Below are 22,676 nucleotides of genomic sequence, written 5' to 3'. Positions count from 1 at the left end.
CCTCATTAAATCTGTCTAAGACTAAGCCTAAGGGAGCTGGGCGGGTACTCTCTTCTCCTCCTGTGTTTGCCCTACTTGGTGTAATAAGTAAACTAATGCGCTCCCGCAGGAAACCCGCCGAAACCTCTCAATCTGGGGGTGGTCTAGCTACCCCCTCTAAAACACAGTGTGTGCATGTTCTAAAATGTTAAACTGCCAAGCTGCATTATGGGGATCTGGGAAATTAAGATTGTGTGTATTCTACAGTCTTGAGAAAAAATGGGTCAGTTTTAGTGGTTGTAATAATGTGGAGAGTGATGCATGCTGCATTTTTACAGTCTCATGACATTCCTTCAATCTAATTTGAAACAGGCGTGGAATAGTGATCATAACATTGGGCTCTTTGTTATATTTATTGGACCTGCAGCATTAACTTGGTTGTTATTTGTCCTTCCCCACATCTGTACCAGTTTTCACTTTTGCCTGTATAACTTTCACCTATATTTACCTGTTGGTTTAGTTTTGAAATAAAATATATATATATATTTTTTATTTTTTATTATTCTATCTATGCACAAGTCTGACTTAAACAAAAAGGATTAAGCATTTAATTAACATCACCTTAACTCCTTTCTCTTTGTTTCCGTAGTCTTGCTCTAATACGGAGTGCTGGGCGCTCCAGTGCACCGTGGGTTTGCTGGAGAAGGGGACAACCGCTATCCTCAAAGTGCGCTCCCGCATCTGGGCCGAGACCTTCACCGAGGTTTGTCAGTCAGAGATGACCCTTGCCTTAAAAACTCACTATAGACATGTTCTGTACATGAACACGTGTTCCCACCAGATGGCAAAGGAACAGGGGAGGAAAAGGCTGTGCACTATAGATTAGTCTTTTCCCATCGGTGCCAAGTATTGTATTTTCTCATGTCAGGCTTTGACAGGAAGTAAGAAGCCATTTTTCATGAAATCATCAGAAAAGAAAACATTGAGTTAAAACCTGGCAAAGGTACACAGCTACAGTAGTCAGTCTCACATATTTGTTTGTGATGAATCTGGATCAGTTCTTAAGGCCTAGCACAGTCTCCTTTTGTCTTAACAAATGGGCTAACAGTGACTAACTGAGAATCTAGATGACAAAAGTCATGTCTGAGCTGCACACACTCTTTTTTATTTATTTATTTTTTATTTTACCACCCCCTGCATTCTGTAACAAAAGGCACATGCACAAATGTATTAAACTTCTTTATCTGGTAACACAGCTTCTCGTAAGATAGGAAAGTGGAAGAGATTTTCTTTGGGGAAAGCATGCGGTCTCTGCTGCCACCTAGTGTATAACTGGTGGACTGCGTTCATTGTGAATCAAGATTTTTCAAGTTGCTACGCTACTTCTTTCAGAGAGCTTACAAGCAATATGTGCTGGAGTGCCTGGCCAGATACAGTGTGGAGAAGATGCCTTATGCCATCTTACCCAAACATGCTCCCAGTGGACACAAAAAGGTATTTAAAGAACTTTTTTTTTCTTTTTTCATTCCATATGGCCTACTTCATTCCAAAGTATCATCTTAATGTCCTGTGTTTTACAAACTGACAAATGGTGCTTTTGCCCTCAGGTGGTGACCCCAGTGGTGTGGAATAAACCAGATATAGAGAACTCGGTTCCTCTGTGGATCATCATCTTGGCCATTCTGGCTGGTTTACTGCTTCTAGCTCTACTCATCTACGTCCTATACAAGGTCAGTGCTGCTGTGAAACATTCCATGGGTTTAAAAAATTATTGTAAGCGCTTTAGGTCTGTGCTCATTTCTGATGTCTGCTTTTCTCCAAAAACGTTTCTTGCAGTTCGGTTTCTTCAAGCGCTCTCTACCTTACGGAACCGCCATGGAGAAAGCTCAACTCAAACCACAGGCTGCCTCGGAGGCCTAAAGGACAACCCGAGCTACCAGAACCACAGTACCTGGCCATATGATTGCAATGGAGAAACACGATGGAACATGTAGAGTGGATCAGAAAGCAGTCCAAGAGTTAAGAGAAAGAGAGACCACTGGAACTCCACTGTGCTGCACTAGAGGAAGACAAAAATCCAAAGATCTCCAAATGAATGTTTTTTTTTTGTATTTTCTTTTTTTAACTTATGTCGGTTATGTTGGTTGGCAGGTTGGGATCGTTACTAAATAGAACTTTTTCTCAATGCCTTAAGGCTAATGTTAGACTGAACAACAAAAAAAGTGACGGCAAAAGAAGTACAGGCAACCGTCCGCCTGCGTATGCAGTGAGATGCCTGTTGGGTTTCCTTTTGTGGATTCTTGTGATGGAGAGTTCTGTTATACCCCCCTTTTAACTGCCTTATTTTGGTGCTAATGATCTGATGTGCTCACTGCCGCTGACAGGATATGGCCACATGTAGCTTATAGCAGCCAGGAGCTGTGAATAAAGCTGCTGAACACGTTACTGACCGAAGATCGGAAAACAGGTTTCAGGTGAAAACATTAACCTGATTACAGCAATGTCGGTAATACTGGCCTAGATGTTGAGACTTAATCTGTTAAATAGCTCTGCTTTCATCACGACATTTTATCACACGCATTTTTACGTAATTTAAAAACCCTGACCTGCCAGTGGTGTTCCCCTGATTCTTGCCTAATGCATGCTGGGATATGCTCCAGCACCCCGCTGCCCTGAACAGGATAAGCGGGCGTAGAAAATGCAGGGACAGAACTTAACTGTTCACCAGAATGATCTCTCTCTGCCTCAGGTTGGTGCACAGCGCTGGGTTGAGTTGTTTTTGCACTCAACGGAAATCTACTGATATAATTCCACCTAAGGCTGGCTGACTGACCTTCCTTTGAGTTCTGATTTTGACTCCTACTGATCACTTTGTCTAAATCCTGTTTGTTCATGTTCAGAGTTACCAATGCTCGCATCATCATTGTCATGTAGTCGACTGGGTTAGGATGGGACTGGATCCACCACCGACCTGTGAGACCTCACATTAGGCTTGAAACGGTGTGGCGTAGTGACGTTCTCCTAAAGAATATTTAGCTGTCTTTACTCCTGCTCGGTTTGAATCGAGGCCACGCGCGACTAAATGACGCGTAGGGGAAACCACCTCGCCACGGCGTGACGGTGTCTTAAACCAAAGACGTGACAATCGGCAACGTTGTAGCTTTGACAGAGCGTGTTAAGTCTGAGATCAGGCGGGGATCATCACTCGTTGAGTGTGAAGGATCCATTTCCAGCTTACAGTGCGTGTTACTGTGAGATACTGTATTTTTGATTGTCTTTGAGTAAAAGCTGTCCACGTTTGGAAAGAGAAGTGGCTGAAGTCCTCCCACTACCAAAAGGCTACAGGGACTGAACTTTCAAATGCTTTGTGTTGGTTTCTTTTACTTGTCGTGTACATAGATATTGTATGTGCCTTAAATGTAAATACTTCACGTCTGTGGGTTAGAGTTAGGGTTGTGTGCGCTTGCATGTGTGTGACTTAATGCATACATGCATTTGTGTGAATGGTATATTTATGAATGTTTGTTTTTGTGTATGAATTGGTTATTACCTTTCCCACTGCTTAGTCCTGTTTATCCCTTATCACCTCTGTAGCTTGAGATCGTTGAGGTTAAGCCATTCTGCATTACTGTTAGTCACGATAGCAGAAATACAGTCAGTGTTCAGGACGACTTTACTTTAAAACACTTACAACCTCATTGATCAATCAAAAACAAACTGTAAGGCTACGTCCAGATCCTACAGGATGTCTTGTACCTCTAACAAAGGGATAGCAGCTAGGCACTGGGAACTAAATGTTTGGAAGTGCAATATTTATATTCACTCTTTTTAATATTACAGTGCTTTCTTTTTTTCTTTTATTTGTGACAGAGTTGTGATAAACCAGGATTTTTTGTTGTATCAAAGTATGTGATAAGCACATACGCTAAATCCTTTTAAGAGGTTCTGGCTTTTTCACTATCACTTGCTTTCTCACTAAACATGCTTCAAGTGTGAAACTTATTTTTTTCCACTTACGAGTTGCTCATTCATCACTGGCGCTGGACCACTTTTGTGATCGTACAGATCTTGACACCAAAGACTGGCCCAGGAACACAACCACTAGAACATATCGGAATTGAACTTTGGGGTATGTTGACATTTAGTTTGATCATATTTGTGCTATGCCGTTTCACCTGCGCAAACACCCACATTATACTAACCAAATGGTTTACATTTGTTTGCTTCATCACACTCTTTTCATATGGTCTCTCGTTTTGGCTAGTGAGTTACAATTTTTCAAATGGTTCACAAAATGCCCACATGGTATTTGATTTATAACTTTTAACATTGTCTGTTCTTTACCGAACATGTCGACCCATTATTTATGACAGGGGAACTTTTTACTACTTCCTCCATGGTTACATCAGGAGAAGGCACTGGGTTTTCTTTTATTCTTTTTTTTTTTTTTTGTCTTAGCCCATTCTCACTCTCCAGGACTTCCAAAAAGAAGTTGTACATATTAATGACATGGAGAGTATTTTTGAATTCAAAGGATAACTGATTTGTTGTGAAATTTCCTCACCCCATATTGGGGAGAACATTGGGGGAGGGGTCTTTAGAGGTCAATTTGTACCTGTTATGGTTTGTACTTTGAATAAAATATTTCCCTTTTTACATATTCTTGTGCTTTTTTTCATTGACACACTTAGTTGAGAAAAATAATTTATTTGGAAGGCAACATTGTATGAAATTATATGGATGTCAGTTAGTGGCTTTGTTGCCAAAAAAAATATCACATACAATATATTAGTGAAAAAAGTGCGCAAAAAAACTGACCTAAAGTGATTTAGCTATGGCAAATATCTGTAGTATATGTTCTTATGGCCCTTTTGTAGAACCACCAGAGTGCTTCTTTCACAGACAGCAGTGTATAAAATGTCACATAAATGATTTTGACACCAAAGACAGGCATACTTTGCTTAAATTTACATGTTGTAACATTGCTTTTGTGAGGGGATCAGTTTCCACTGTGGCATACACACTGTCCTGAAGCTTCTTGAAAAGAAAACAAAAAAGTGTCCCACAAGTCTCTCGGACACAGAATTGGATTCTGCGGTTCATCGTTAGAGGTTATTATTGTGCACACAGCACATTGTCACTCTTCATTGCTGTGCAGAGAGCTTCTCCAGGAATGTCCAAGCTCCTTGAATTAGAGTCAATCCATGGCACTCAGCGCCTCCAGACATCCATCTTGTGTAGGTGAGTGTGGAAGTTTTGTTCATCCAGCTACAATCTTTTCTCTGTGTCAGATTTGCGCTACAGTTTATTTTTTTTACAGTCTTTGCACATTCGCAGGTTGATGCCCTAGCATTCTATTGTTCTTGATAGCTGTGTTAGCTTGCGCTGGTTGTCAATCACCTTCAGGTTCTGAATGTAGTGTCGGATGTTGCTGGGACTCCGCAGAGGGAGGGCATATTCTGAACCTGGGGGAGAAGGAGAAACCATTTTTGACTCAGCATATGTTTAAGGGTGTTTTCACATATAGTCCTCTTTAAAACGAACCAAAATCCGTCCTTTTTTTAGGTTGACCAAAAAAGTGGACTAACAGAAAAGGGACTTAGTTCTTTTTTTGCGTTCACATTGTCAATTTGCTTGAAAGAGGACTCAGTTCTCTTTGTGGTCCACTTCAGCTCCGATGGGTCCTCGTGGCTGACATACATAACAGGGCAAAAGGCAAAACGAACCTGAAGTGTGTTGCACAATGCACAGGTGAAGAGAAGTGTGGTGTCTCATTGCCAGACCTTCCTCCACGGAGCTGCGGAGGAGGGTCTGGCGAGTCCGCACAGCATTCCCGGAATGGGAGAAAAACGCGCTCTGGTTTATTGGCATTTCTTTAAACGAATCACAATCGTCTTGGGCGGTGCTAAGTGCCGAGCGGAGCCACGGTGCCTCTGCAAAATAAACTCGGGAAGGAACTTGTTTTGGTGGAACGTGTTTACGTTCAAAAGTAGTTTTAGTCGTGCAACAGAAAACTCAGATTGGACAGATAGTCTAGATAGCTGTCTGGATTTACCCTGCAGAGATCTGAGGAGCAGTTAACCATAGTCCTCAGAAATCCACCGGAGTTTAAATTTCAACACAAAGAAAGCGGAAGGTACCGGACATCCAAAAAAGAGTGACATCTGGCAGAATTTGCGGAAATACGAGAGCAATCCCAGAAGTGGAACGTTTTGGATATAGACGAAGAGAAGTGCAACACGGACTTGAAGCAAATTCGTTCCAGAGGGGTCTGAGTCTCTTTGGAGTGTTCACATATGTGCAAAAAATGCTGACTAATAGATCTGAGTTCTATTGCTGGGCTAAACCTAAGTGTTTGTATTGGCGAATCTTCCTTATTTTGTGAAATGTGAAATTCGACTGTGGAGCCACACCAAACTAAAACTCTGATTATTATAAAAGTAACTCATTAGCTTACAGGAAGGACAACTAGATCCAACAGTTAATGATATAGTAGATGTAGCTTACATGTGGATATGCGAGTAGCAGGCGCTTCCAGAAACATCCGATCTGCCAGGCCCCTCTGTGGAGACGATGGCACTGCAGAAGAGAAAGACAAGTTAACCTACCTGATATATCATCTTCGTGTGTCATTAGGGATGTAACGATGCATCGTTAATGTGTAAAGATTACAATCTGTGGAGATAAAAAATGAATTGCGATACTATCGCGTAGGGCGTAATCTACTTTGAATTACACTTTATTTTCCTATTTAGTTAGTTGTTTTGATGTGGGATTTGTTTTTTGATGTGGGATGTTTTTGTATTTAAGATAAAATACATTTTCAGTTGCACTTTTTTCATAAGAGGACACGTGTGTTGCTTTGCACAGTTTATATAAATTTAGGAATATTTTTCAGTCATTTGTCTGCAGCTCATTCTGTTAAAAACATCCTGAGAAAATCGTATTGTAAATTTAAAATCTTGAATGGTATTGAATCGTCAGTATAGTGTATGATTACATCCCTATGTGTCATTTGTAGCCAAAACCCTACATCACCCATTTACTTCAGCATGCACGTGCAACTATTTGACCTTTGTCCTATACCCTTGCAGTGCTGTAGTCTCACATTGCCAGATCCTATCTCCCCGGCGCTGTCAGCGTGAATCTGCTAGTTGTACGACAAGCTCGACTGGATCACTTACCGTAAGGCTGGCTTCTGCAGCCTCGTACAATATTCACTGTCTTGGCGATCATGCGCTGTGACAATGGGAGGAAAATGAACAATTTAAAGTTAAATGACATGCCAAAGATTTGTGAGCAGAAAAATTGGAGAGGCAGTGGCAGCAAAAACGGTCCTGGGCCTTTTGGTAGGGTCCTGTACACTGTGCTGTGACTCCGAGTCACAGCACAGTGTACAGGACAGTGTCTGACAGTCATGGGAGTCACAGGACAGTGTCTCGTAGTCACAGGACCGTGTACAGGACAGTGTCTCTGAGTCACAGGACAGTGTACAGGACAGTGTCTGACAGTCATGGGAGTCACAGGACAGTGTCTCGGAGTCACAGGACAGTGTACAGGACACAACTAACAGGATTGGACAGTTTGTACTGCCACTGCTGCTGAAAAATTGGGCCGAGCAACGTTACAAATTCATTTGTCTGTCTTACCACTTTCTCAAAATTCACCAATTTGTCTACATAGTTTGGATTTCCCTCATTGATGAATGTCATGTCTGGGAAAAGGCAGGAACAGAAAAACATGTGAGTGATTAGTGAATTCATTTACACAACATTCACATCTAACGCTGTATGTATATGTCACACTGTACTTTATTTATGTTCAATAGCATTTGTATAATCCATCGTACAACATAATCTTTTTAACTTTATTTTAGTTTTTTTTTGCACTTTAGCTACTTTATACACTTTTGACTAGTTTTTTCGTACCCTTATTCTGACTTAAATTTGACTGTGAGCAACTGCAACTTAACAATTTCCCTGAGAAAATTAATAAAGTATTCTGATTCTGATAAGTATCTGTCACCTTTGAGCAGCAGAGGCATGAAGGGGATGTAGGGAGGACTGAGTTTGGCCACAGCCAGTCTGTAGGCCCTGTGGTTGCGTGAGGGATCCTGACAGGGACAGAGAATAAACAGAGCACCATTATATCATGTTAGTGCACAAAATGAATGTTCCAAACCGTATATTTAGAGTTTTGGAACATTTATAAAATGTCGAGAAAAGAGAGCATACAGTGTAACTTACCATCAACCTCTCATAAGCACAGTAAATTCTCTTTGTCTTGCTGGGTATTCTCTGGGATAGGCAATAACATATGTAATTTAGTAAACAGTGACACAAATATTATCATCATTCCTGTTGCATTCAGGGCTTTCTCACCTCCCAGGTCTTGTAAAGCCTGTGCACTGCGCTGTTGCTCAAACCGAACATCACAGCGAAGAAGGAATTCAGGTTCTTCTGATCCTTTAATCTGTGACAGAGGACACATCATGGTTGTTAGGGCTGAGACGATATGCTTTTGTCCCAATTCAATTCTTTCACAATACATGGGTGCCGATTCGATTTGAATTGTGATTTTTATTTATCGCGATTCGATAGTATTGAGTATTGCGATTTTCTTTTCCTTCTTTAACAAAAACAAAAGATGAATAATCCACTTCTAGAGACAATATCTCATGAGACATTTCTAAAAACAGTCACCTGACATTTATTTAATTTGTAAATAAGTACATAACATGGATTTTCTGCATTTTCTGCTTTCGGTTTGTTTTGCTGGAAACAGATATGATGTAGTTGTCGTCGGTGGTACCGTATAAACAGAAAATATTATGGTGAACCATTGGTAAAAAAAAAAAAAAAAAAAAAAAAAAAATGTTGAAGGAAATATCAAACAATTGACTTGGGAAGCAGCTTTGGTAATGTAGAAAAGCTAGCAAGATTTGAAAGTAGCATCTCCTCGGGGCTCCGCCCACACACAGAAGTACATGAGCACCGCCGCGTTGCTGCTTCAGAGCGGAGAAAGGACCGACGTTTGACTTCATGTCTCATTCACCGGTAAGCAAACAGCTAATATTATCATACCGAATGTTTAGAACAAACATGACTACTGTTAGCAATGCGCTACGACGTGCATTGAGCTCAGGCTCGTACACGGGAGGGGTAGATTACGCACAGCGGGGCGAGGAGGCATTTCATTGGTTCTTTCCAAGCCGACTGGGAGGCAGTGATTGGTGGGCATTTTTACAGGATCACAGCAGCTACAGATGACTGATCTTTTTCACTCCTTTTTCAGAGCCCATAAGTTATATTGCTGTCGAGGTTTAAAGGTCCCATGATATGGTGCTCTTTGGATGCTTTTATATAGACCTTAGTGGTCCCCTAATACTGTATCTGAAGTCTTTTTCCCGAAATTCAGCTTTGGTGCTGAACTACAGCCACTAGAGCCAGTCCCACAATGAGCTTTCCTCAGGATGTGCCATTTCTGTGTCTGAAGCTATTGAGGAGGAGAGTGGGAGGGGCAAGTTGGAGGGTGGGGGTGTGGCCTTGACCAACTGCCACTTTTCTCGTTTGAAAGCCATGATGTCTCTCTCTCATGGGTGGGCCAAATTCTCTGGGCGGGCAAAGCAGAGAAAGGGGAGGTAACCTTGCTTGTTATGACCTCATAACAAGCAGATTCCAAAACGGCTCATCTGAGCTTCCCTTTTCTCAAAGGCAGAGCAGGATACCCAGGGCTCGGTTTACACCTATCACCATTTTTAGCCACTGGGGGACCATAGACAGGCTGGGGGAACTCATATTAATGTTAAAAAACCTCATAAAGTGAAATTTTCATGCCATGGGACCTTTAAAGACCATTTTAAACAATATATATAAAAGTGAATATTGGAAATAGTTACCAACCCTGCCTTTGAGCAGGTATACAGTTTAGTGTTTTAGCCTGCTTACATTTGCTAGTTTAGTTTAGTTTAGTAGCATTAAACACAAACTACAGCTGAGGCTGTTGGGAAAGTAATTCGCTTTGCAGGTTTGATCATAAACTAAAGTATGAGACAAATTAAAACCTTGACCTCATGGTGGCACTAGAGGAAAAGTCAGGGGATCCCCGAGGCTTCATCCTCTGAGGACTAGGAATGTTTGTACAAACTTTCATGGCAATATTTCAGTCTGGACCAAACTGACCTACACTGCCATCAAAAGATAGCTCAGGTTTCCAACTTACACTGCAGCAATCTTTATGAACTTCTTGAGCAGAACGGCACGTTTCACTAGGTCTTCGCAGAGGCACAGTTCAGTCACCACCCAATACTGCACCTCATTGAAGCGACGCACAAAGCGCTCCAGGTTAGCTGTAATGGCACCTGGGAATTTCTGACGGCCAAATATGTAGTAGACAAGCTCCACCTTCAGAAACCGGAACAGTGAGTCACATCAATTACAGACACACAAGACAGAGAATACTTCATAATTATGATTTGCTAGAGAAACATGCGAAGCATGCAGGAAGTGTTGTACCGGAGTACCAGGTAATCTGATGGCAAAGTGCCAAGGAGTGTGGCTCAGATACAATCATCAAAGAGACACCCAGTCCTTTGTTAAAACAATGAAATATCTGAATGTCGGTTTCAGCCTTGGTGCTACTTTCATGATAAACTACTGGAGCTCAGCCTTGATGAGGCATTTGAAGTGTAAATAAGCATGTTCCTCTTTGTTATGTATCAATTGGTTTATATGCTGCGGTCAGATGTAAAATGTGTCATATATTCTGAGTTAGCTACCTCATGCATGGCAGTGAACAGTTCCCAGTCATAGTTGGTGAGTTCATTGGCGATGTCTTTGGAGCACATCTGTTCCAGGATGTCCGTTGTTCCTCGCTCTGGACCCTGCTGCTCCGTCAGGGGCATCTAGGAGGAAGAGAGAGAAAGGGAAAGAAAACGAGCAGTTAGAAAATAATAGTGCCTTTTGGTGGCTTTTAGGGCAGGTAAGCTGCTTTGAACCAAATCACCACGTTTAACCCTAACTCAACTGTAAGCAATGAACATAATGACCAGTGGCGGAATGTAACTAAGTACATCTACTCCAGTACTGTACGTAAGTACAAATATGAGGTACTTGTACTTTACTTTACTTTCATGCTACTTTCTACTTCTACTCCGCTACATTTCAGAGAGAAATATTGTACTTTTTACTTCACTACATTCATCTGACAGCTTTAGTTACTAGTTACTTTACAAATCAAACAGATGTTTACACACAAAACATATTCGATTTACAAATACTATGTTTTATTATAAATTAAACTACCCAACAATATAACGGTCTACAAGTCCTGCTGACATGATTAGACCATTAAACACTTAGGTGATTGACAGAACTGTTTGGATTGTTTTTTTCTGCATTGAGTACTTTTAATACTTGTAACAGAGTATTTTTACATTGTGGTATCAGTACTTTTACTTAAGTAAAGGATCTGAATACTTCTTCCACCACTGATGACAATATGTCTAAAGTGGTGACATTTCTCATCTCTTTCTTTTTCCAAAACAAGAAATGGAATGGAGGTCACCTATTCCTCACCAGTTGATCCACTTGGCTGCTTGTGCAGATGAACAGTCTCTCGTTGAGCCCCAGGGCCGTGTAGACTGCAGTCGCATCCAGCTTTAGCTGAGCTCTTTCTGTGTGCATTCAATACATCAAAAACTAAGTTTAAGCATGATGAACTGACAGAGAATGGTACAAAATCTATAAACATGACGCTAGACTGGAATTGAAGCTTGGAAACTGCTTTAATATGCAGCTCTAAATGCTTAATTTAAACAATTTTTACAGGAACCAGCAAGTAAAACGAAAAATATCTTGGTACATAAAAAAATATATACTCTTTCTCTCTATATATAGAGTCCCACCTCCCGTAGAGTTCATTTTGACCAGGATGTGATCAGTGCCAGGTTTTACTATCGCTGACAACACGTCCTGTACAGATGTGTTGACTAGGAGCATCAGAGTGAGAGGCTTGTTGTCTGGTCTGTAGATCTCATACAGCACTGCACCGAAAAGACACAGATGCCAAAACATGTCAAGATATGCTGATTTGATAATTCATGATGTTGAGTAACGATGTGTGTTTCTCAGGAACAACACCCACAGATATTTGAGCTAATGTGATGGAACTCGTTTGCGTACGCAACCTATTGTAGTGATATATATGATCCAAATATGATCCGATATAGAGTCTTACTCACCTTTATCTTGTGCTCTGATTGGTTGTAACCTCCCCACTGGCTCCTCACAGTTTGAGAACCAATCGAATTGCTGGTTCTGTCAAAATCATCAGAGTGACTCAGCACGTCAGTAACATTAAACTGGCAAATGACATTCTAACTGCTTTCTCATTCAAATGTATCTCTGACGTTAATATTCTTGCACCCAGCTGTCGTGTGCAAAAAGACAAGACTCTCACCCTGCTCAGTGACTGATATCCGTTTTCCAATCTGTAAATATATTAAAAGATTTTTTTTAAAAAGGTGTTAAATGGCATGCTGCAGTATTTATGATTTGAGAAATAGCTAGATGTTATAAGATAATATAGACAAATTACACTTTGGTTCTCCTCCTTTCCCTAAATTGTTCTTTCAGCATGCTGGACAGACGGAAATCACCTGCCACCTCCTTCTTCAACCTCTGTTGGAGCCCAAACATGGAAATTGAAAAAGCAGGCATACAATTATTTATTTTCTGTCCTCACAATGGAAATATTGCAATACACAGAATGATTAAATATACCCTGCAATCTCACCTCCAAAGTGTCCAAAGCAATAGGGTCTTCTTTCAGCAGAAGGCCATACAGTGCCACCCATTGGCCAATCAGCTTCACTACCTTCTGCTTGGTGCTGAGAATGTAGGAAGCCTTCTCCTGATCGGTACCCTCCGAGAGCTCTGCCTCATAGGTGCAATGACGGTTAAGCGGCATAACATAAAAACCTTAACAAACAAAGAATCTGAAAGAATTACAAGACACTTTATTTAATATATATATATATATATATATATATATATATATATATATATATATATATATATATATATATATATATATATATATATATATATATATATATACATACACGTACACTTATGGCAACTAATGCTCTGTTTAAATTGCGGACATCATATCATAATCATCATAAGCAGCAGCAGTGGTAGTACACATTATCCTTAGCATCATCATCATCATCATCACTGTCCATCAATCAATCAAGCTTTATTTATATAGCACCTTTCAAACATAACAAAATGCTATTCAAAGTGCTGTACAGGGGTTAAAAAAAGCAGCAGACAAATGGGATTAAAAGCAGATTTAGAGAATAAAAAAGTGGATTTAGAAACTAATGCACACTAAAACAAATAAAATAAAAAAATAAACACAAAAAACAGTAAAATGTTTAAATCTTTATGAAATACAAGAACTGTGTAATTAATAATTATTGACCATCAGAGGATATTGGTGATGTAGTGCGGGACACAGCTGGCTGGAGGGCATAAAGACTTTGTGGGTGAGCAGAAAGTCGCTCACACAGGGAGCTGCAGGGAGACAAACATCACAACAACGCACAGTTAACTAACTAGCTGACCAAGTCTGATCATCTTGAATCACTCCATTAAAACAGGAAGGCTAGAATACACCTGCAGGCTCCCACCTATTGCGTCATTTCCATTAGAGTCCAGCTTTACTGTTTCCAATAGGTGTTCCAGGATTTTCTCAGGTGTTCCTGACATAACCGTGTACCTGCACAGAGCACGACAGGAGAAAGAACAGATTACTTTTCCTGACGTATTGCTCTGCACACATTCCTTTGTGTGTTTTTTAATCAGTGCCTTACAAGTTAACTCATACATTTGAGTTTAATTTACCAAAATGTATTTACAATGTTAATACACTTAACTATTTACATATTTGTGTTTAACAGTCAGTACTGGCATATTTACATCCGCTTTTAAGAATCTACCTCAGTGGATTTCCTCACATTTACCTGAGTTTAAGCTCTGCTAGCATCTGATTGGTTAGTTCAGCTACATGTGATTAAGTAAAACGAGGGAGTGTTGTTGTGGAGCTGATGAAGTGTGAAGAACAGTGAAGTGCTGCTTAACAAAGTTATCCGTCTCCATCCAGCTGTTCTTTCTTATTGAAAGTGATCCAACCACCACATATTGAACCCTCACGTTACACCTAATTATACTATTTCAGTGACTCCTAATTTACATGACTGCGTAACCTCTGTCAAGGGACTACAGATGAACGAGACTCAGCCTACAGGCAAGCTATAGGCTTGTTGAGACTCTGTTTAGGCACAGTGGTGCTTTGAGCTTATTGCTAACACATCTTAGTTTATTGCATATACTGTATAATCGGTTTGCGTGCACATTGACTGATAACCGCCCAAAAAGAAGAACTAGAAAAAAGAATTTGACGTATTCATTGCAGTGTTTGTCCTGCAGACTCCTCTCCTGTATTTACAACACTTGGCACTTGAATTACAGATCACGTGTTTATTGTCGACCTATAAAATGCATTGCCTTCCGGCACACAGTGTATCCACGTCATGACAGTTTCTCATGGCAGTATCTCTAAATTGGAGGGCTTATTGCCTAATAGCATCAGGTCCGAAAAATGTAATATTGTTTGGGCTCCTCAGATAATTCACCTTGGTTGTTTGGTAGAGTGGAGAGAACAAGAGAAGATGGTTGCAGTGTGTGTAAATGTGCAAGTAAGTGTTGTTAATTCATTTGTGTTTGCTAAAACACCTTGAGACTGATAACAAGTCATTCACCAAGGCAGGGTTGAAGTCCATTTATTTTCTGGTTGTCAGATAACAGCCGATTAATAAGACCTTAGCCACGTTTGACAAAAAAAAGATCTGCATACTTGTCCGTCACGGTGTTATGATGACCAATGGCAGTGCTTGTGTTATTGGCGTGATGCAGCCTAGTATCTGCCCACGCCCAGGTAAAGTATCTTAATGATTGTAAACCTGCTTGTGAAGTATTGTGCTGTCTCAGAGGTGAGTGCATCAGAGTTTCTCACTTGCTGTTGTTTCCTGCTCCTCCCTGGGCGGCCCAGTCGGTGCTCTTCTCCAACACCAGCACTGTTTTCCCATGCTCTTCCAGGCGCACTGTGTTAGCTTCAACGTCCTAAAGGACACACATGGATGACGAGTCAAATGCATTTTTGGGGATCTGAATATGTGGTGCGCACAGAGAAAAAGAAACATTACCACATTTTTGACATTGTCTAGACCAGTGCTTCTCAACCTTTTCAAATCGCGACCCCCCAAACTAATGAGCATGGTGTTCGTGACCACCCCCCCCAACAATGAGAAAGAGAGCTGCAAACTAGTGTAGAGAGCTGTTTCTAAATGCCTCTCCCTGATGACTTTGAGTGATTTTTGTGAATGCTCTGATTAATACATGTTAGTCTACTGTCTATCCACAATGTTCCACTTCCGGGATGGCCCCGTTGCCGCCGGAAATTCCGCCTGATGTCCTTCTTTTCGGCTGGATTTCCATTACCTAACTCTTTCTTTGTGTTGTACTTTTTAAACTCCGGTGGATTTATGAGGGCTATGGTTAACTGCTCCTCAGATCTCTGCAGGGTAAATCCAGACAGCTAGCTAGACTATCTGTCCAATCTGAGTTTTCTGTTGCACAACTAAAACAACCTTTGACCGTACATTCCACCATAACAAGTTCCTTCCCGAGGCTATTTTGCAGCGGCTCCGGAGCTCCGTGCGGTGCTTAGCACCGCCCATGACGGTTATGATTGGTTTAAAGAAATGCCAATAAACCAGAGCGTGTTTCTCTCCCATCCAGGAATGCTGTGTGCACTAGCTAGACCCTCCTTCGCAGCGCTGTGGAGGAAGGTTTTGGCAAAGCGAGACTAATACATGTAAACAAATAATGCTTTGCTTTAATGACAGTTAAGTTTTAGCTTTGCAGCTAGCACCTAGCCTTGTCCAATGTCCTCCGGGCTCTGTGGACTTTTGATGCGTTTGTGACTACCCATCTTCAGACCCCTTTCTGTGTTCCAGGACCTGCTGATTTACAAATAAAGCTCTGAATACACCACACGAAAATGTACCAAACTCACATAGCAATGTAAAAAGCATTCCCCAGTCTAGAATATGTTATTTCATTTTCTTTTCTGCGCAACCATCTGGCGACCCCCTAGAAATTATCCCCAGGTTGAGAACCACTGGTCTAGACATGTAATTAGTTGCTCAGACACACCTTGAGGATGCGTATAAAGTCCTGTTTATCCACACGGAGGAAATGGCAGTTGTCTTCTCTCAATATGATGGTGGCAGCACGAGGGGCATCGTTCAGCAAAGCCAGCTGCCCAAAGTCCTCCCCCTCATGTAGTGTAGTTACCAGGCCCTGTGTGCACACGGCACTTTCAGCATTGCATTGTACTGGCATCCAATTCCGAAGCAACGAGGCATTTCATGAGTGCCAGTTCTGAGATTGATTACCATTATTATTATTATTATTATTATTATATTAGCAAGCAGTAAATGGATTTACCTTCCCATGCGTGATCACGTTTACAGAGCCTTTCCAGATGATGTACCAAGAAGTGCCTTTGTCCCCCTGACTGAACACTACATCACAAAAATAGACAGTCGGCAACAACATTGTGTCTCTGTGTGAATAACCATCACAATTGCATGAAGATCACGTCTACAGTGGGCTTCATTATGTATGCATGACTTTCATATTCATGACTGGAAGAGAAAAAAATGCACATGATGCCCTGATTGTCTCCAATGAAGTAATTAATTCAGTTTGAATATTTCTGATTTAATACATGGTTTGGTAGAGATAATATATCTGAATGGCGTGTTGCGCAGAAGAGGATGTTAGGATAGGAGGGCATTTGTGCACATTATAACATTAGTGTACTGCAGTGTGGTTCAAATACACAATAAAACTGTGCATGTCTCTGTGTCCAAGGTTCTTTCTACAAGCCAAGCTCAAACGTCAGCAAAGCTGTCACACTCACAGACTGTTCCGGCCTTGGCATGGGATTCAAAGACCAGCACTGCTGCCAGCTCCTTACGCACCTACAAGCACAACGGGGTAAGAAGTTAGACTGAACTGCATAGATAACTCCTTATTGTTTGATTGTTTAACTCCAAAGGTTCTTTGATCAAAGTAGTTTAAGAATCAGAGGAAACTGCATGATTTGGTAATAAGCAACTACTATGGACCTTTTCACAGCAGACATTTTGACTTGTCATAGTAGGAAAAGCACAGCTGAAACTGATAACCTCAACGATGACTCAATTCCATCAAGTGTCCCAGTAAGCTATTTCAGTGAGTCAGCATGCACAATACCAGTGCCTCTCCTAAAGCCCTGTTTACACGAAGGGAAGACTCAGATATTTTCCTGCGGTTTGGCCTCTAATTTACACGAAAACCCCGTTTTTATCACAGAAAACGATTATTTCTAAAAACTCCGGCCAAAGTGGAGATTATTGAAATCTTCGTTTGCACGTTTGCATGTAAACTGAGACAAACGGAGGTTTAGGCAGCCGATAGAGAGAAAGAGGACGTGATTGGTTGCTGTTGTTGCTATTGTCGGGACTATAACGTGGGCTTGAGCTTCTCGTTACACTGACACCTACAGGTCTGGCATGCTCTTGACTGCATTGACGGCATATATACACGAGTACATATAAACAAGCGCTTTTCTGAAAACGGAGAGGTTGAAATGTCCGTTTATGAAAATAGCTGGCCACGTGTAAACGTAGCTTAAGTGGAATGCAGCCATCATTAATGGTTTTGAATACACCTGTGCTTTTCCTACTATGACATGTCAACATGTCTGCCGTGAAAAAGGTCTATTATCCCAAATGAAAAAATGGTAGAAACATTATGGGGCAATTGTTGCTTTAACTGCTTTAATTTCCTTTATTTAGCATATAATGGTGAGAATCGGGCTTTCAACAGACTGAGACAATTACAGGGATTGTAAAGGATTCAAAACCGACCCTGAATTGACCCTCTTCCTCCTAGACAAGTATGTGATAGGTCTATTTCCTTCATGAAATAACTTTACAATGCGAGACGTGGATGTACGTCAGTAGCCTACAAGAAATTACGTCCCCCTTCCATTTAGCGCCCAGTTTGTGTTTGCCTACTATTTTCTTTTTGTCCCCCTGTATTTGTACGTGTAAAGCGTCCTTGGGTTTCATGAAAGAGGCTATATGAATCTAAGTTTTTATTGTTATTATTAAGTTGGTTGCTACAACAAACTCAGGCTAAGTTACCGTATGCAACACTTGAAATGCAACGATGCATGGGGTAACGTATTCTCTCATTGTAAAAGAATGATTTTTTTGTCTGAGCAAAACATTCATCGCAACTATATGACCCCCCGGTAACGCTAACTCTAAAAGACCTTTACGACAGCAGGTGTGGTAAAAACACTACTGCTTTTGTCTAAAGGGGCCGCTAGAATCAACACAAACTGAAAGTTCCTCGTAGACACTTTAAAGCTATAGTGCGTAGCAGTTGCTTGTATCCAAGGAGGACACAGAGGATTAAAAAAACATGATGGACTCTTCAGAAGAGGTCATTAACTGTACTTGGGCTTCTGCGCGCGAAAGTCACCAGACGACGACTATTTTGGAAACAAAGCCATACTGAGAAATCCAGAGAGAGTTGTGTGGAGCTGATAGTCTTAATTATCTTTGTATCAACTCATTTGGCAATGGCTTAGATGTAACAGACGTTCATTAATATAAAAGTTACGCACTAAAGTTTTAAGCAAGAAGAATGCTAGCCTTGATTCAAAGATTCAGATTCAAATGGAGCTCTTGTATCAAATTAGATTCAAGGTCTACCATTACCATCAAAGTACAGATTCTTAAGTGCTTGACTGTCTGACTTTTCTACGCACAAAAACTACATATAGTGGCTTTAATCACAAGGACATGGATGTCCAAAGCAGGCAGAAACAGAGACTTACAGAGGTGGAGAGATGAGCTGCAGCCTTGACGTGGAGCAGCTCCTCATAGATGACCTCCAGGTCCTCAGCACTCCTCTGACTGGGGCTAAACACAGGGACGTTCAGACACAACAAATGCAATCAACCACTGATGCACTTAAAACTCTGCAGGCTTGATGACAAAATCTAACGTCACTGGTTCCTTTGACCCTTATAGGACTGTCAGATATGATCACTATGAAAAGGTCTTTGCTAGATAGGCAGTACCACATATACAACAGGTTTTCATGCGTAATAGTCAGTGGTGGAAGAAGGATTCTGATCTTTTGCTTAAGTAAAAGTACTAATACCACACTGTAAAAAACTCTCTGTTACAAGTAAAATCCCTGCATTGAAAATGTTACTTAAGTAAAAATATGTAAGTATTATCAGGAAGTATTAAAAGTAAAAGTACTCAATGCAGAACAATCCTCACATTTTAGAAACTGGAAACAGTTCTGTCAATCAACTAAGTCTTTAATCGGCTAATCGTTTTAGCTGGACTGTGCATTGTTGGGTTGTTTAATTTATATGGAAACATCGTATTTTATAAACTACATGTCTTTTGTGTGCAAAGATCTTAATGTGTAAAGTAGCTAGTAACTAAAGCTGTCAGATTAAAGTAGTGGAGTAAAAAGTACAATATTTCTCTCTGAAATGTAGCGGAGTAGAAGTAGAAAGTGGCATGCAAACAAAAGACTCAAGTCAAGTACAAGTACCTCAAATTTCTACAGTACTCGAATAAATGTACTTCCACCACTGGTAATAGTTCTATAAAGGCTCCACATACTGACCACTTGCGTAGAATCATAGTGAGTAGAGCATCGGGACCCAGCTGAGACAGCAGCGACAGAGCCTCCTGCAGCTCGTCCTCCCACTCCTTCTCATTTGTTACGTGGTTCAGGCCAAACTCCGAGTCCTGGAAGCGGTAGAACTGGGTGTCCTTGTCATGGAAGTTCAACTCGTGTTTCACTTGATTGAGGCAGAACACAGAGGCGGGAAAACACTAAATGAGACCCCAAATGTAACTAAGAGAAAAGATGTTTACATACAAATCAGATAATTAACTAAAACGCACAGTTTAAAAGAAAAAGGAAACAAAATTGGAAACACGTCAATACATTTTGACCTTTAAAGAGAATGAGATGTCATGTAGTAACGTTACAAAACTCCAGAATGACAAGATAGATGGAAATCAGATTCATTTATGCAGAGTGATCCCCTTAATTTGATGATGAAGCATTTATATCCTGATTGGAGTGGTCTCTTCCAGGAAGACAGTGCCCCATCCAAAGAGCATAAGTGGTTAGTGAGCACTTGACTGACTGAGAACACATTGTGAAACAAATGCCCTGGAAGGCTCAGTCAAAAAGATTTCAAGCTACTCAAGCATGTTTTGGTGAATTCTCAAGTGCAGTCTGAGACATCATTATCAGAAAATATATTCTGATAATGATGTCTCAGACTGCACTTTCATTCGTTCATATACTTACCAAATACATGGTGTCATATTAGACAATAAATAACTTGCTTTGTCTTGAAATTGTACGCAGTTAGTAGTAAAATTATATATATATATATATATATATATATATATATATATATAAATAAATTCTTGTGGAATTATTAGACATACTACAGTCCACGCCAAGGCCTTAAAGGACAATTCCGGCGCAAAATGAACCTGGGGTTGATAATGTGTATACAGAGTCCACCGTTCTCTGGGCTATGTTTTCATGCTAATCAAATGTGTCTCTAGCTTGAAACAAGCTACCGCAAACCGGTGATTGGCTTATAGCGATAGCCTTCGGGGCAGAGGGTAAATTGCTATTTCTAAACCACTAACAAGGCTCAAATAGCGCCACACTTCCACGGGTTACATGCTGCCAGTCCGACATGCCGCCATTCCAACATGCTTCTATTAAGACATGCCGCTATACCGACATGCTGCTATTCCCTAACCCTAACCCCTAACCCTAACTCTAAAAGAAATTGTCGGAGTGGTGGGACGTTTGAAAACAATGGAAGTGCCGCCACTTTGATTATTAGACGTCAATGTCGAATTGGGGGTATGTTGGGGTGGATGGCGGAACCATCTTCCACGTTAGCATAATGAGGGTCCCTACGTGTAAACCAAAGCATTGAGAGAACTGTAAGTGTACAGACAGTTTATTAAAAAGATAGATTATAAAGACTGTGTGAAGTGTGGTGCTATTTTGAGCCTTGTTAGTGGTGTAGAAATAGCGATTTACCCTCTGCCCCGAAGGCTAGCGTTATAAGCTAATCACCGGTTTGCGGTAGCTTGTTTCAAGCTAGAGACACATTCGATTAGCATGAAAACATGTCCCAGAGAACGGTCGACTCGGTACTCATATGTTATTAACCCCTAGGTTCATTTTGCACCGGAATTGTCCTTTAATCGCCAAAAAAAAGACATGATTATGTTACAAGACATGATTATGTTAATGTCTCTGTAATTGTGGCTGCTCAAATATTGGTAAGTAAAACTGTCTGGTGTGAATGGTGTACATCCAAGCCGAAAGCAAAAGGCAGATTTATATTTCAAAAATTCAACTCTTTACTTCTTACCATGAACAAGGATTCCTTCATCTACCAAGACTTGCCACATTCCAACTGCCTGGCTTCTTGATTGCAGGCATTCATTTTGTTTCATCAGCCAATCAACAAGTTCCTTACCGGAACAACATTGTCTGTGAGAGAAATGCAGCGTATGAATATGCATTTAATTTGTAGAGGTTTGTTTTAATGTGGAAGAGATCCCACCACCAGTGTAGGTACCTGTATGTTTTGAGGTGATACTTTCTATCTCGGATCAGACCCAGGTTCCTCTCGATCATAACGCTATACACTGATCTCGCTGCCTTCACAACACGATCTGAAAGAAACTTGAAAAAAATGAAAAGGAAAAAAGCAGTTAAACTACTAGAATCTTTCTTTTATACGTAGACATTAATGTGAGTTAATAATGAGTTGCGTTCCCTTCTGTGTTCTGATCAAACAGGGAGCAAAAGCGTGAGAGAGGGATGTGTACATAAAGAAGGAGGATTTGTAACACAGGCGGTCTTGTTTACTGAAACAGCCAGCTTATGTGCTGGCAGCAGAAAGAAGTTAGCAAAAGAAACAAGTGTGCATGTGTGAGTGTGAGAGATGGAGACTAGTTTCTTTGCATTTCCCCTCAGCGTGAAGCTCGTGTGTGTAATGGCACGTACGTCAACAGCGTGAGTGGAGATTCCTGTGGGTGTTGGAGTGTAATGTGGTGTGTGCGTGTGTGGGTTTCAGGGAGGTGAGAATGTGTTAAAAATTGCTGTTAAACTCTCCCACACCTCGCCGAGTTCCCTGCCTCTACAACTCAGTCTCTGGGCGGCACGCAGCGACGACAAATTTTTCCCTTTCTGACCACCCTCGCTGTATTTCCTTTGAAACTCTCTTGATTCTTCCCCACCTCACTCCCACCCCCTGACACACATACACACAACTCACTCGAGTCAGGTCTAAAAAAGACTGCAGACAGGGGGGCAAAACCTGTCAGCCACCGATGCAGAAGCGAGGCTTATGTCCCAATGACTGAGAAAAAGTAGACAGTTTTACTGTGTTAGACTCCCTCTCTCACATCTCCTGCACCAGGTCTTGTG

The 22,676-nt window shown here is 41.0% G+C and overlaps 2 protein-coding genes across 8 annotated transcripts in view; one reads left to right on the top strand and one right to left on the bottom strand.

Moving 5' to 3' along the window:
- Window positions 1-4,639, top strand: part of itga5 (integrin, alpha 5 (fibronectin receptor, alpha polypeptide)) — a 38,376-nt gene extending 33,737 nt beyond the window's left edge. Inside the window, exons 27-30 of the mRNA XM_028582182.1 lie at window positions 629-742; window positions 1,372-1,473; window positions 1,587-1,709; window positions 1,816-4,639. Coding sequence (XP_028437983.1) covers window positions 629-742; window positions 1,372-1,473; window positions 1,587-1,709; window positions 1,816-1,899 — 423 coding nt within the window. The 3' untranslated portion in view covers window positions 1,900-4,639. The remainder of the gene's footprint in view (window positions 1-628; window positions 743-1,371; window positions 1,474-1,586; window positions 1,710-1,815) is intronic.
- Window positions 4,640-4,670: 31 nt separating this feature from the next.
- The window catches only part of rapgef3 (Rap guanine nucleotide exchange factor (GEF) 3), a 30,848-nt gene continuing 12,842 nt past the window's right edge, over window positions 4,671-22,676 (bottom strand). For all 7 annotated transcript variants that reach the window (XM_028581982.1, XM_028581984.1, XM_028581981.1 and 4 more), the window contains 25 exons: window positions 21,823-21,929; window positions 21,613-21,734; window positions 19,818-19,995; window positions 19,006-19,090; window positions 17,035-17,095; window positions 16,557-16,633; window positions 16,263-16,409; window positions 15,061-15,167; window positions 13,676-13,764; window positions 13,481-13,559; window positions 12,775-12,925; window positions 12,577-12,659; window positions 12,439-12,469; window positions 12,221-12,296; window positions 11,885-12,022; window positions 11,556-11,653; window positions 10,757-10,882; window positions 10,201-10,382; window positions 8,361-8,451; window positions 8,226-8,276; window positions 8,005-8,092; window positions 7,629-7,693; window positions 7,164-7,218; window positions 6,487-6,558; window positions 4,671-5,444 (listed from right to left, as the gene is read on the bottom strand). In XM_028581982.1, the coding sequence (XP_028437783.1) occupies window positions 5,326-5,444; window positions 6,487-6,558; window positions 7,164-7,218; window positions 7,629-7,693; window positions 8,005-8,092; window positions 8,226-8,276; window positions 8,361-8,451; window positions 10,201-10,382; window positions 10,757-10,882; window positions 11,556-11,653; window positions 11,885-12,022; window positions 12,221-12,296; window positions 12,439-12,469; window positions 12,577-12,659; window positions 12,775-12,925; window positions 13,481-13,559; window positions 13,676-13,764; window positions 15,061-15,167; window positions 16,263-16,409; window positions 16,557-16,633; window positions 17,035-17,095; window positions 19,006-19,090; window positions 19,818-19,995; window positions 21,613-21,734; window positions 21,823-21,929 (2,478 nt within the window). In that variant the 3' untranslated portion in view covers window positions 4,671-5,325. The remainder of the gene's footprint in view (window positions 5,445-6,486; window positions 6,559-7,163; window positions 7,219-7,628; window positions 7,694-8,004; window positions 8,093-8,225; window positions 8,277-8,360; window positions 8,452-10,200; window positions 10,383-10,756; window positions 10,883-11,555; window positions 11,654-11,884; window positions 12,023-12,220; window positions 12,297-12,438; window positions 12,470-12,576; window positions 12,660-12,774; window positions 12,926-13,480; window positions 13,560-13,675; window positions 13,765-15,060; window positions 15,168-16,262; window positions 16,410-16,556; window positions 16,634-17,034; window positions 17,096-19,005; window positions 19,091-19,817; window positions 19,996-21,612; window positions 21,735-21,822; window positions 21,930-22,676) is intronic.

The sequence above is a fragment of the Perca flavescens genome, chromosome 7 (genome assembly GCF_004354835.1).
Source record: "Perca flavescens isolate YP-PL-M2 chromosome 7, PFLA_1.0, whole genome shotgun sequence".
Taxonomy (NCBI): Eukaryota; Metazoa; Chordata; class Actinopteri; order Perciformes; family Percidae; genus Perca; species Perca flavescens.
The sequence above is the reverse complement of the archived record's forward strand: the minus strand, read 5'-3'. Positions and strand labels throughout refer to the sequence as shown.